The sequence below is a fragment of the Muscardinus avellanarius genome (genome assembly GCF_963383645.1).
Source record: "Muscardinus avellanarius genome assembly, chromosome: 19".
In the NCBI taxonomy this organism is placed as follows: Eukaryota; Metazoa; Chordata; class Mammalia; order Rodentia; family Gliridae; genus Muscardinus; species Muscardinus avellanarius.
In genome coordinates, this window is record NC_137805.1 from 41,410,369 (window position 1) to 41,423,387 (window position 13,019).

At 46.5% G+C, this 13,019-nt stretch overlaps 1 protein-coding gene across 1 annotated transcript in view; it reads right to left on the bottom strand.

The window, feature by feature from the left end:
* Window positions 1–13,019, bottom strand: part of CTNNBL1 (catenin beta like 1) — a gene marked incomplete at both ends in the record, with an annotated part of 186,229 nt that overhangs the window by 52,663 nt on the left and 120,547 nt on the right. Inside the window, one exon of the mRNA XM_080716304.1 lies at window positions 10,140–10,321. Coding sequence (XP_080572430.1) covers window positions 10,140–10,321 — 182 coding nt within the window. The remainder of the gene's footprint in view (window positions 1–10,139; window positions 10,322–13,019) is intronic.

Genomic DNA, 13,019 nt, shown 5'->3' on the forward strand with positions numbered 1-13,019 from the left:
ATGGTAACATTAGGAAGCTCAGCCCAGTAGAGATTACGTGTTGAATTTTAATAAACTTCAGTTTACAGTTAACAGCTGCCTAGTTCCTAAGTTACTTCCCTATTTTGGCACTACCTAAAAATGCTAGAAAAATAACCTAAAATGGCCTGGCTACTCCTCTACTGTTCCTTCTATATTGCTGGTATTTTATTTCTATAAAGGAGGCGATTACACACTAAACCATTTTATAAAATTTAATCAAGATTATAAATGAAAACTAACAGTCATATTGACAAAATAACAAACACATTGACAGAAAAATTCGATCTCCAAAATAAGAATTCTGCTAATGCTGACACCGAAGAACTAGGTTTCTACCTGGCACACTAAAAATTGCCAAAGAAAAACAAGAGTAGTAAATGCTTCTCATCCACCCTCCCACCCCAGGTCCTCGATATCAAAATTGAATTTGTGCCGGGCATGGTGGCGCACGCTTGTAATCCCCGCGCTTGGGAGGCGGAGACAGGAGGATCACACAGGTTCGAAGCCAGTCGCGCTGGCTTAAGAGACTGTTTCCAAATAAAAATATAAAAAATAGGTGTCTGGGAGTGTAGCCCGGAGGTAAAAAGGTTTCCAGGAACCCCAGTACCACACACACACACACACACACAAAATTGAATTTGTGCTAAATTAGCTGAAACTGTAAAAATATCTGAAATTAACGCTATTTAGTATAAAATAACTGAGTAACTACCTTAACAGCAATGGCTGCTCACACCTACAAGTGCTGACACGTGCACTGCCCTGAGCCCTGTCCACAGAGCAGCTCGCCTGTCCTCACAAGGCCAGCCGGGAGCCGTCAGGCCTGGCTTCTGAAGTACCTGGTCACTGCACACTCTGGCCACTTCGGGCCAGTGCCAGGCTGGCCTCAGAGGTTACTCCTGGGAGCCAAGCAAAAGAACAGATGCACTGGCTTTATGAAGACTTGGAATTAGGAAGCCGGAACACAAGTCCCAAAGACAACAATTCCAACAAGACTCCGTGGTGCTGACGGGCACCAGGCTCCCCGAAGGTCGGCCCTCCTGACCTCTGTGGTACCTGCTGCTTCTTCCACTTGGTACCCTTCACTGGCTAACTTCCACCAGTTTTGGCTTGGGAGGCTGCGTTTCCAAGGTGAGGCTGTTTCTAATCTCCACGGTCCTCTCACACCTGGCTGGAGAAGCCCTCCTCTGTGCTCTCCCCCACCTCCCACCTCCCACTGTAAATGGCAGGTGCCTACGTCTAGCTCCTAGCTGGGCTGTGAGCTCAGTCACCTTCCAGTTTATCTTGTAACATAAATGCATGGTGTGTGTGTGTGTGTGTGTGTGTGTGTGTGTGTGTGTGTGTGTGTGACAAGGATAGAACCCAGGGGCATTCCATCTCTGAGCTATACCCCAGACCTGTTTTTTAGTTCTTTATTTTGAAATAAGGCCTCACTGAGTAGCTGAGGCTGGCTGCAAACCTGTGACACTCTGTCTCAGCCTCCCAAGTACTGGAATTACAAGTGTATGCCACCATGTCCGGCTTAAAAGCATGTTTCTTTGCTTAGCTGAGCTGTGAGCTTATTCACCTGCCACCTAGAACACCAGGCCTGGCACTAGGCACGGACTCCTGGTGTGTCTAACAAGAGAACGAATGAGGCTTCGCTGACCTACCTTTTGGGCACCTGTCCATGGAAGCTGACCCTCTGCAAAAGCAGCCTGGAATGGGAGCTTGCAGCTGAAACAGGAGCAGTGGTACCTCATTCAAGCAGTGATGAATTCTCTCAGGGCTACAAGAGCCAGTATCATAACTGAGGTCCAGGCTAGCAGGCTGTCGTGATACACAGTGTCCTTCCCATCTCTCTGGCAGCTCCTGTTATGACCCAGCCTGTCCACACATAGAGTCCTGGCTCACAGCGGGGCTTCACACTCACAAAAGCAAGAGTTTATATCCTTCCTACGTGTGAACAGAAAGAGGTAGGGAAGAAAGAACTACTTTTGAAAGGAAGCTAATAGTAACTATATTCTCTCTTACTGAATTTCCACATGCTAGAGACGATATAGAATACTCTTGCACATTATTTTTTGAATAGCATCCCGAGAAGGTTTTATCAGGACTCTCTGGTTGAAGAGGAATTCAAGATCCAAAGAGAAGAATAACTTGCCCAAGGACGCTGGCTAGTTTGCAGGTAGAGCTGGGACGCTCTGTCTGCCTACACACAGTCTTTCTCCCATGACCCTGTGCTGCCCTTGGATCGCCAGCCAGAAGACCACTGGGGCCGCCTGGCTCCTGGAAAAAGCTCTGGAGGCCGACCAAGCCCCGATTCTGCTTCTGTCACTTACTTGGTAATCAACAAACTGAAACTCACTTATAAGAAGACAGAAATGCCTAATCCATAAAGTGTGGACACCTGTAAAGCTCTGAGGATTTTAGTAGATGCTCAACAAATGTGTGCTGGCCATTAGCTCCTTGCCTTTCCTCCTCTCAAGAAGCCTCGCTTTCCAGGATGGAAACTGCATCCTATCTCACTGTCTTCCTCAATGGCACACTAACACACCAGCTCCACTTGGGAAAGACCCGTGGGTAAATCCTTGATGACTTGAACCAGTTAGCATGCCAGATGTGCAACCCTCAAAGCCCCCTCCAGCCTGAGGACAGGAACCCCAAAGCCAAACGCAGTGCTTGTTCAGCAGCCCTCTGTTCTGCCGTCTGAGGTCAGGCTGAGACAAGCAGCTGCAGGGAAGGAAAAGGAACTGATCCAGAAACTGTTCAATTACAAGGTTTCCAAATAGCGACAAAAAACAACAGCAAGACATTTTCGCTCTTGTTTAACATAAAGTGCCCGTTAGTACATGGCTTAATGCCATTCTTAAAATTAAACACTGCTCACTCTTCATCTGCTCATTGTTCTGACTACTAAGACAAGCTCTTGTGATTTTCAAGCATGGGGAAGATAAAAATAAGGAAAAAAATATTTGAAATCTGTTATGGGTTATACACAGAAGTGGGGACCCTGGGCTCCCGGATATATCCTACCTCCAGGAAAGTTTTCATCCTTTATCTCCATATAGAACCAGTACATTTACAGTCCACCTTCAGAACTGGTAGATCCAGGGAGAAAAAGCATTTTTTTCAGGCATGCAGTTCTTAAATTACCAACATATTAGAAGAAAAGGGAATATAAATGGGAACCCCATCTTCATTCCAGCCACCAATACTAACAAAACAGTACAATATTAAACACTTGATCTGTATTATCTCGATTGTCTTATCACCCTTGAGACGGATCCTAATATTATCCCAAATTTACAACTGAGGAAAATAGAGACTCAGAGAGGTTAAGCAACTTTCTCCAAGTCACCGAGCTGGTAAATGTTAGGACCAGAACACCAACCCAAGTCTCACCTGACTCCAAAGCCCATGTTCTTGATCACCCACATCATAACAACTAGCCAACAGGTCCCTCTGCCACCACTCTTATAGAGAAACACCAGAGGATCGCGGTTTGAGGACAGCCTCAGCTACTACTTAGTGAGGCCCTCTGCAACTACGTGAGACCCTGTTTTAAAATAAAGAATAAAAAATAGGGAAGGGGGTGTAGCTTGGAGGTCAAATGCCCCTGGGTTCCATCCCCAGACCCGCAAAAAAAAAAAAAAGTATTAAATGCTACCATGGACAGATGACAAATGGCAGTCATATGATAGAACCACAAACTAGATCTCATGGTGTGAGTACAGTGAATTCCACGATGCTCTTAACAATCAGCATGTGGATGGATCTTGACTGTAGCCAGTACGTGGTATGTAGGTATTAGAAACCCATTTACTAATCCATCTAATATTTACTGAGCATCTACTGTGCACGGTGCCCTTTGATAGCACTAGTGGGGAGTGGAACAGAGCAACAACTTTACCATGTCACTGCCATCTGCTCCTAAAAAAACTATAATTTGAAAGGCTAAGAGTCTCTATCACTTGCAAAAGTGCCAAGTTAGATGAAACCAAGGACTTTGAATCAAAAAGTCTTTCAAGATTATCTTTCAAGATAATCCCAGCCACTTGGGGGGCTGAGGCAGGAGGATATCAAGTTTGAGGCCAGCCTGGGCAACTTGAAAAGATCCTGTCTTAAAACAGAAAGTAGAAAGGGTTAGGAGTGTAGCTAGGAAGCAGAGCACTCCTGGGTTCAATCCTGGGTACTGCAAAACAACAATGAGAAACCCCCAAACTTTTGAGTACACTGCATGAGCAACCCAGAGAAGAGCATGGCGTTGTGGACCCACGAGGACAAATTCCAGACTGAGAAGGTTCTGTGAAATGAGCATGAGGTTTGGATCCGAAGCTGAGGGAGTCTGGTCCCTGCTCACGGACTTGCCCCCATATGAAATGAAGTCGTGATTTCGCTGAGACTCGCAATTTCCCCACCATGTCTACTCTCCTCCTGAGTGAGTTTCTTTCCTGGGGTGGCTTTGGAAGCCTGACAGCTGGCTCAGCAGACAGACTTATTAAGGCTACAGTGAGGTTCTGAGAGGTGACAAGGCCAGAGATGGACAGTGGTAATGGAGGAGACTGATTGTGGTGATTTTTACAGGGCAGCGTTCTCAGGTCTTAAGATCGATTACATGTGGCGTGTTGATCTCTGCTGTGGGTGGTGGGTCAAGGGTGGTGCCACTTACCAGGGCAGGAAAAGCAGAAGAGGCTGGGGCAGTGAGGTATGGAAAGGTGTTGAGGAGTCATCTAATGGTTACTAGCAATGCTGACTAGAGCCTGGGAGAGAAAATGAAGCTGAAGGTCTGGGAGTCAAGGGCAGAGATGGAGGTTTATTGCTGCACGGAGAGATGAGATCAGCCACGCCAGGGGGTGGGGACGGACACTGCCCGTTCATGTGAGAACGAAGGCCCGTGGGCAGGTAGAGGAAGGGGGACTGGAGAGGGAGCCCTAGGAGCAGCAGCCTCCGATCTATTCACTGTCTGCACGGGACCCATCATATTCTATTTTGAACATAGCAGAAGCCCGCTAAAGGTTGGTCCCAAACAATGCCGTGCCATTACCACAACCCACCACAGAGATCTTTAAATTCTTTCTTTCCTCTTCTTGATCTATGTTGGCTAGCCCTTCTGTTCAAGAATGTTTTGCCACTGCCCTCTTCTAACTCTGGTGGGTGGTTGGGAGCCCTGGACTGCACCCTCTGCTTGTCAGAAGCAAAAGAGCACAAGTCAACCATGAGCTCCCAGACATGCGCAGCACACCAGAAACACTTGGAGTTCTCTGCACTGGCCCGCTATCAACCGCTGTCACTGCTGATAAGGTGGAGATGTGTGCATACCCCAGTGTGCACGGCGCACACCTACACACGGCCGGCAACTCACCCCCTCAGAGCTCTTCACAGCCTCCAGGGGAACCATGTTAAAACAGCGCAATTAACTAGAACTGCTACAAACTCAATAACTCACCTACCTAATGAGGCAATACAAGGAAAATTGGACCTATTTTAATAAGAATTTTTAAAAGAGATGAGAAGTAAAGGTCAGATGCCATTTCTGGATCCCAGCTCTTTTCTTCTTCCCTCCTATTCTGAAGCCGTTAAGACTAAGGGAAGCAATACACACTGTGCTATTCTTTATAAAACCAAGGAGGCAGCCAGTCATGCCACTGCACCCAAGGGCAAATTATTTCTCTTCAACCCATCCCCCAAGCTCAGTGCCTCCCAGATCTATTTCTGAAGGTTTTATTATGCAAACCTGAATGGATTTCAATTACAATAATTCTTCTCCTTCTCCACCCCAACTCACAAAAGAGGAACTAAATTACCAGCAATTCTAGCTATACCAGCAGTTTTGCTGCCTCCTCCTCCAGAGTCCCCTGAATCTAGAAGTTCTGTTCTCTCTCAAGCCCGTTGCTGGCTTTGAAAACAGAGCCGTATTATGCCACCTTGTTATTTGGCATAGCATGACTTCTGGAACTCCCATGAAGAAGGAGGGAGCTAGCCATTTCACACAGCTATCACAGAGCAAGGAGCCCCTCTCCCAGCCCTCCTGAAACTCCCATGGAACCTGGCATGGTAATGCATGCCTGTAATCCTAGTACATTGAAGACTGAGATGGGGGATTGCAGGTTTGCAGCCAGCCTCAGCTACTTAGTAAGGCTCTCCACGGAGGTAGAACGCCCCTGAGTTCAATCCCTAGCACCACACACACATTTAAAACAAAAACAAAAACAAAAACCAAAAAACAAACAACCAGAAGAAAGAAAAAGAAAAGCAACTCCCATGGAGAAGGAGTTGGCTCATTCGCGTAGTTATGAGGAGCAATGAGCCCCTCTTCCAGCAGGACAGTCAAGCCTTCCCATGACCCTGCAAAAGCATCGGGATGTACGACTAAAGCCAGGGTAGGCAGAACTAGAGACACTTCCGCTAGAGAAAGAACAAACACTTCTTAGGGTGCCTGCTTTATTCTGGGGTCTACGCTAAGCATATAGTCAGCCCTCAGTATCATCAGGGGTCGATTCCAGGAGTCTCCACCAACACCAAAATGTTCATATGCCCAAGACAATTATATAAATATGGCACAGTATTTGCATATAACCTATGAACATCCTCCCATATACCTAACGCATCTCTACTTATTTATACTTAATACAATGTATAACGCTATGTAAATAGGCGTTATTCTGTATTGCTCAGAGAATAAGGACAAGGAAAGGAGCCTGCTCATGTTTAGTAGAGATACAATATTTTTTTCCAAGTATTTTCAATCCACCGTTGGTGGAATCCATGGGTATAGGACTCACAGATACCATGGGCCAGTGGTATTTACCATTTCACCTGATCCATACAACTACTATGCGTGTTCAATTTTACCCTCACTATGTTTTATTTTTGGCGGTATTGGGGATTGAACCCAGGGCCATTCTACCTCCAAGCTATAACCCCTAGTCTTTTTTTTTATTTAGAAACAGGGTTTCACTAAGTTGTTGAGCTGGCCTGGAAGCTGTGATTCTCCTATCTCGGCCTCCACCAAGTATCAGGATTACAGGCATGTGCCCCCATGCCTGGCTAGCCTCACTATAAAGATGGGGCCACTGAGGCTCAGAGACTTTAGGAACTTGGCCAAGAGCACACAGGTAACGAGCAATGGACTCCTCTGTACCACACTGGGCTACTGCAGGAGTCTGGGATGGTCCTCAGAGCGTCACGGGCTAATGCTGGACCTGAGTGGACTGTGAAGGCCAACGAGTGACAAGTGCATGGTCCTAAGAGAAAGAAAGCGGCGAGTCCAGGGCAGGCCTCCAGAGCTTCTGGACTGGCAAACCAACTCCTGGGTCTTGGTGCTTAATTAGGTGTTGGATTCCCCAGGGTGCAAAGGGAGGTCTGGTCATAATCACCAAGCCAATGTGACAACAGTCAATCATGGCTAGAACGCTTTGCTTCTGAATGAACTGGGTGAAATACTGCACCCAGGTATGCGACTGAGAACTCTGTGTGGACGGGAGTCGACTGCATTGACCTGAATGGCTCTGGGAAGAGCCCTAAACCCACGTCTGTCCTCGCTAAACAGTCTTTCAGGGAGGTGGCTGTTTAATTATACACCTATGAGATGCCGGGCACCAAACAAGGCCATTTGCTGGTCCCATAATCTCAAGTGCTATGAGATAAAGTCCTAGGACAACAGTCCACTCATTTGAGTTCTATGGCCTCATTTTGGGGGGCATGATATGCATCCCAGAGAAAGTGATGTCAACACAAAGGGCCTGAGGATGACTGAAAGGAAGCCAGTTAGACAGGGCAGAGAAAATCGCTAGGTGAGGAAATAGCAGGTGAAGCCTGGGGCAGGAATGAGCCGGGCACGGTCAAAGGCCCTCCTGGTGGTTAGAGGCTACTGCACTCTGGCTCAGCACGCAAACCTGGTGCACCCAGGTCAGCAGGGTGCGCATGTGGGGAGTGACCAAGCACAGGACTTAGCCCAGAGGATGAGACAGAACAAAGCCCGTGCAGAGTGCACCCTGTCCTGCTTGGCCAACACTCTCCCTGGGGCCAGCTTGCCGTGAGCAGGAGCAGCTGGCGGGGGCAGGAGATGCAGGGCTGTGCTTTCCCCTTGGGGCCCCTTGTTCCTGGGTGTTGGTGTATTCAGGATGCAGAGCTCATCCTCAGCAGCCATTACAGTCCAAACATGCCTTCTAGGGGCTGTCTTACCAAGCCATTGCCCTCACTAATATAATGTTATCAAATTCCTAATGCGGGTACTCTAAAGCAAATGTACTGTTACCAGCACGCCACCGGGCACATTTTTCAGAAGGAAAACAGCTGCTCACTGAATCTGTCACTTCTTTTCCTCCTCAGTACCACGAGCACGAGCAGGGACCGGTGTTCATTTCCTTACTCCCTTCAAGCATGCAGGAAAGGCAGCTCGGGTCTCCTAGCAGAAGCCCGCAGGTCGCTGCAGCATGCGCCTGAGACCCCTGGATCATGGAGCAACCCTGGCACCGTTGCCTGGGCCGCAGCCTGAAGGTCCAGACGTGAGAGCTGGTTTGCTAGTCTTGTTCCGCCACTTTACAGCCCGGAGAAGTTGAGCGAAGGGTCTCAGTACACACAGTTGGTTAGGTGCAGAACCAGTCTGGTTCCTTCCTCATCTGAAGAATGAGGACAACACCATTCGCTCCAGAGATGGTGAGGTCCACAGTAAATGGCAATGATTCAGCAGGGCCAGAACATGGCAGGTGTGCAATGAATGAGACGGCAAAATCATTTTCTAGACCCTAAGCCCCTATTCCCTCTCCCACATCCTCGTGTTGCTGAATTCACACTGGGGAAAGAAAAGGGCGGCGGTGGGGTTAACATGTTTGCAGCTAAGGTTTGGTCGATATCTGATCTGCGTTAAACAGAAGTATCCACTCGACTCAGACCTCTAGGCCAGTTTTGGCACTGCCAGCTCCTCTCTGCCCCTCCGGACCTTCTGTTGTGTCTGGGAGCTAATCTGACCAGAGGCTCCACTGGAGGTGACCGCTGAAGAAAGGTCACACCAGCTTCCCTTTGGCCACTGCAGGTTGGGGAGACAAAGCCACGGTGATGTGAGAAGACAAAGACAGGAGCAATCTATCTCTGAGCTAGACTCCCAGTCCTATTTTATTTTTTATTTTGAAACAGGGTTTCAAGTTGTTGAGACCAGTCTCAAACCTGCAATACACCTGTCTAGGTCTCCCAAGTACTGGGATGGTAGGCGTGAGCCTCCACAGCTGGCTAGGAGCTCTCAAACTTTTATCTAGGAGGGTGAGGAGTGCTAGAGATGCTGCATGTATCTATGCCAACTCCACCAACCACTGGAAAACAGACCACCCAAACTGTGGGATAAGTGTTGCTTCTGACAAGGTGACCGAGCGAGTTCGCCAGGCAGTGTGGGTTCTCCTTTCCCACACGCGTTACCTCCTCACCCCGCTCGTCTCCCCACATGTTAAAATAACCATCCGACCATGTAAATTCCCCGGTGCCAGTGTCTGCTAGCCTCCAGCGGAGCTGTCAGTGCTCATAAATCCGGCCTTCCAGATTGCACTGCAGCTTTTTATTGGGGGAGGGATGCTGCAGGCCACTAAACAATAGCAGGATGAGGCTGGCCGAGCGGTAACTACCCCGGTTACTGCGTCGCAATTCATGGCAGCGCTTTGCTGGAGTGCGCACCATCAGGAGGAGAAACATAAAAAGGGGAACCTGGGCTGTAAATAGTTTATTTCAGCAATTCCTGGTGTTGGCTGAATCATACTTTAATACAGAAATACACGGAAGCACCACTCCGGAGGTGACATGTGTCGCCACCTCATTACTCTTTTCAAAAGGGTCTTCCATCAGAGAGACACCTTGCCACAAATTATAGTGAGGAAACAAAAACCTTCACACACAGACTGATTAGCGGGCCAGGAGGAAGTGGAACCACCAGGATCCAAACACGCAGAGGACGGGGCGGCCAAGAACAGCAGTGACCTGGGGCCCAGGCTTGCTATGCCACACACGGAAAGGTCTGAAGATAGGAAAGAAAGATAAGCTCTTCCTATCAAGAGTCTACCCCAGGCACACATCAGCACTTTTCAAAGAAGCACTCCTTTCCCGCTTCCCCTGTGCACCCAAGATGGGCTCACCCCGCCAAGGATCCCTACCTTCATGTTCCTTCTCAGTGGTTCCTACTTTCTTGATCTTCCTTGGAGATTTCATGAAGAGGGGAAAGATGGTTCGCAAACCAAGAATGTCAACAAACTTATGGCAATTGTCTGTGCCCTCGGGTCCAATCATGGCATGGTCCAGCACTTTCAGGGCGCTGCTCCGTGAGATCTTCTTTTCCCTGTGAACAAAAGAGGTTTCATATGAAGCATTTTGCAAGAAAGGCCTAGTACTTAAAAAGAAAAGTGTATTTACTATACATTATAATGAGAAAAAAGAAAAGACAAAACAACTTAGATGCACAAGTGAGAAAATAGTTACATTATGATATATATTTTTATGTATGTCTAGGGATTGAGCCCAGGGGATTTCTGTCTATTTTATTTATATTTATTTGTTCATTTATTTATTTGTGTGTTACTGGGAATTGAACCCCAGGGCATTCTACCTCTGAGCCACACCCCAAGCCCTATTTTATTTTTACTTTGGAGTGAAGGTTGATGAGAGTCTCACTACTTGTTGATGCTGCCCTGGAACCAGTAACCCTCCTGTTTCAGCCTCTCAGTATTGGGATTTAGGCATGTGCCACCATACCTACCAACTTATTTTTTATTTTGAAATATGTCTCACTAAGCTGGGCATGGTGGCGCAAGCTTGTAATCCCAGTACCTGGGAGGCTGAGACAGGAGGATTGCACAGGTTTGAAGCCAGTCTCAGCAACTTAGTGAGGCTCTCAGCTGCTTAGTGAGACCCTGTTTCCAAACAAAATATAAAATAGGTCTGGGAGTATAGCCTGGAGATAGAAAAGCCCCTGGGTTCCACCCCCAGTAGCAAAAAAAAAAAAAAAAAAAAAAAAAAAAAAAAAAAAAAAAAAAAAAGAAAAGAAAAGTCTCACTAAGTTGCTGAGGCAGGCCTTATACCAGCAATCCTCCAGTCTTGGTCTCCCAAGTACTAAGATTGCAGTCATGTGCCACTGCAACAGCACAATATATCTAAATGGAATATTATACATTTGCTAACAATTAGAAGATTCTGTGAAGGGATAATTTTTAAATCTTATGGTTAGAACAAACTTCCATATGAAGGGTTCCCACAATTATGTAAATAAATACATTTTAAAAGACAAGAAAGAAACAGACCAAAATGCTAGGAGAGATATTTCAGGGCAGCAGGATTATAGGTTACTTATTATTCCTTTTCTTTCTAATAGCTTTATCACATATAATTCACATAGCAGGTAATTTGCCTATTTAAAATGCACAACTCTCCAGGCGCAGTGGCACACACCTGTAATCCCAGGACTCGGACGGCTGAGGCAGGAGGATTGCTGGTTGGAAGATAGCCTCAGCAAGTAGTGAGACTCTCATCAACCTAGTGAAACCTTCTGTTTCAAAATAAAAATGAAAATATAGGACTGAGGGTATAGCTTGGCAGTAGAATGTCCCTGGGTTCAATCCCTAGTACCCTCCCCCCTGCCAATAAAAATAACAAAAAGTACAACTTATGGCTTTCAGTATACTTACAGATATATGTAAGCATCATCACAGCTGATTATCGAACTTTTTCCTGAGGAAAAAACTCATGTGCCCTTTAGCTATCAGGCCCCTGCACTCAGCATTCCCCTCGCTTCAGCAGCCACTGACCTATGTTCTGCACGCACACATCTGCCTGCCTGGACACCGCAGTGATCTGGCCTCTCATAGCTGGCTTCTTTCACTGGCAGCACATTTTCGAGGCTCACCCGTGCTGTATATGTGTTAGGACTCCATTCCTTTCTATGGCTGACTGGCATGGAGAAGCCATAGTCTGTCTACCTGTTCATCTGCTGGTGGACATTTAAGTTACTGCCGCCTTTTTGCTATTATGAATAAAGCTGCTATAAACATTCGGGTAAAAGACTTTACAGGGACATATGTTTTCACTTCTCGGGTATGTGTACACCTAAGAGCAGAATGCTAGGGCGCATGGTAACTCGATGCTAACCTGAGGAATCACCGGGCTGTCTCCTAAAGTGAGGTACCATTTTCCATTGCCATTGCCATCAGCAGTATAAGGATTCTGATTCTCCACTCTGCCGACACTTATCTGCATTTCTGGTTCTAGTCATCCTAGTGTGTGTGAAATGGTTGGTGTCTTGCTGTGGTTCTGACTTGCATTTCCCTGATAAGTAATATCAAGCAACTTTACTTGGGCTTATTAGCCACTCGCATATCTTCTTTGGAGAAATGCTCAATCAGATGCCTTCCTTATTTTAAAATGGGGTTAATTATCTTCACTATTGAGTTATGAGGTTTTCATATATTGTGGATAGAAGTTCTTTTTTCTTTATTCTGGGAATTGTCTTCTCACTTAACGCTACACCCCCTGCCCTATTTTTTATTCCTTATTTTGAAACAGGGTCTCACTGAGTTGCGAAGGGCCTCACTAAGTAGCTGAGGCTGTCCTCAAACCGCGATCCTCCCGTCTCAGCCTCCCAAATGCTGGGATTACAAGCGTGCGCCACCACGCCTGGCTAACTCTAGTATGCTTTGAAGCAAAAAGTTTTTAATTTTGATGGTATCCAATTTATCTATTTCTTTCTTTTGCTGCCATTACCAAAGAAGCCATTACTAAGCCCAAGGTCATTTCTCCTAAGAGTTTAATAGTTCTAGTTCTTACATTTTTCTTCTAAGAGTTTAATAGCTTTAGTTCTTATATTTAGGCCTTTGATCTATTTTGAGTTAATTTTTGTATGAGGTAGGGGCTCAACTTCATTCTTTGGCATATGGATATCTATCTGTCCCAGCATTATTTGTTGAAGACACTACTCTTTGCTCATTTGATGATCTTCGTACTCTTGTCCACAGGTACTTTTTTTAATTTCTGGATTCTCAATGATA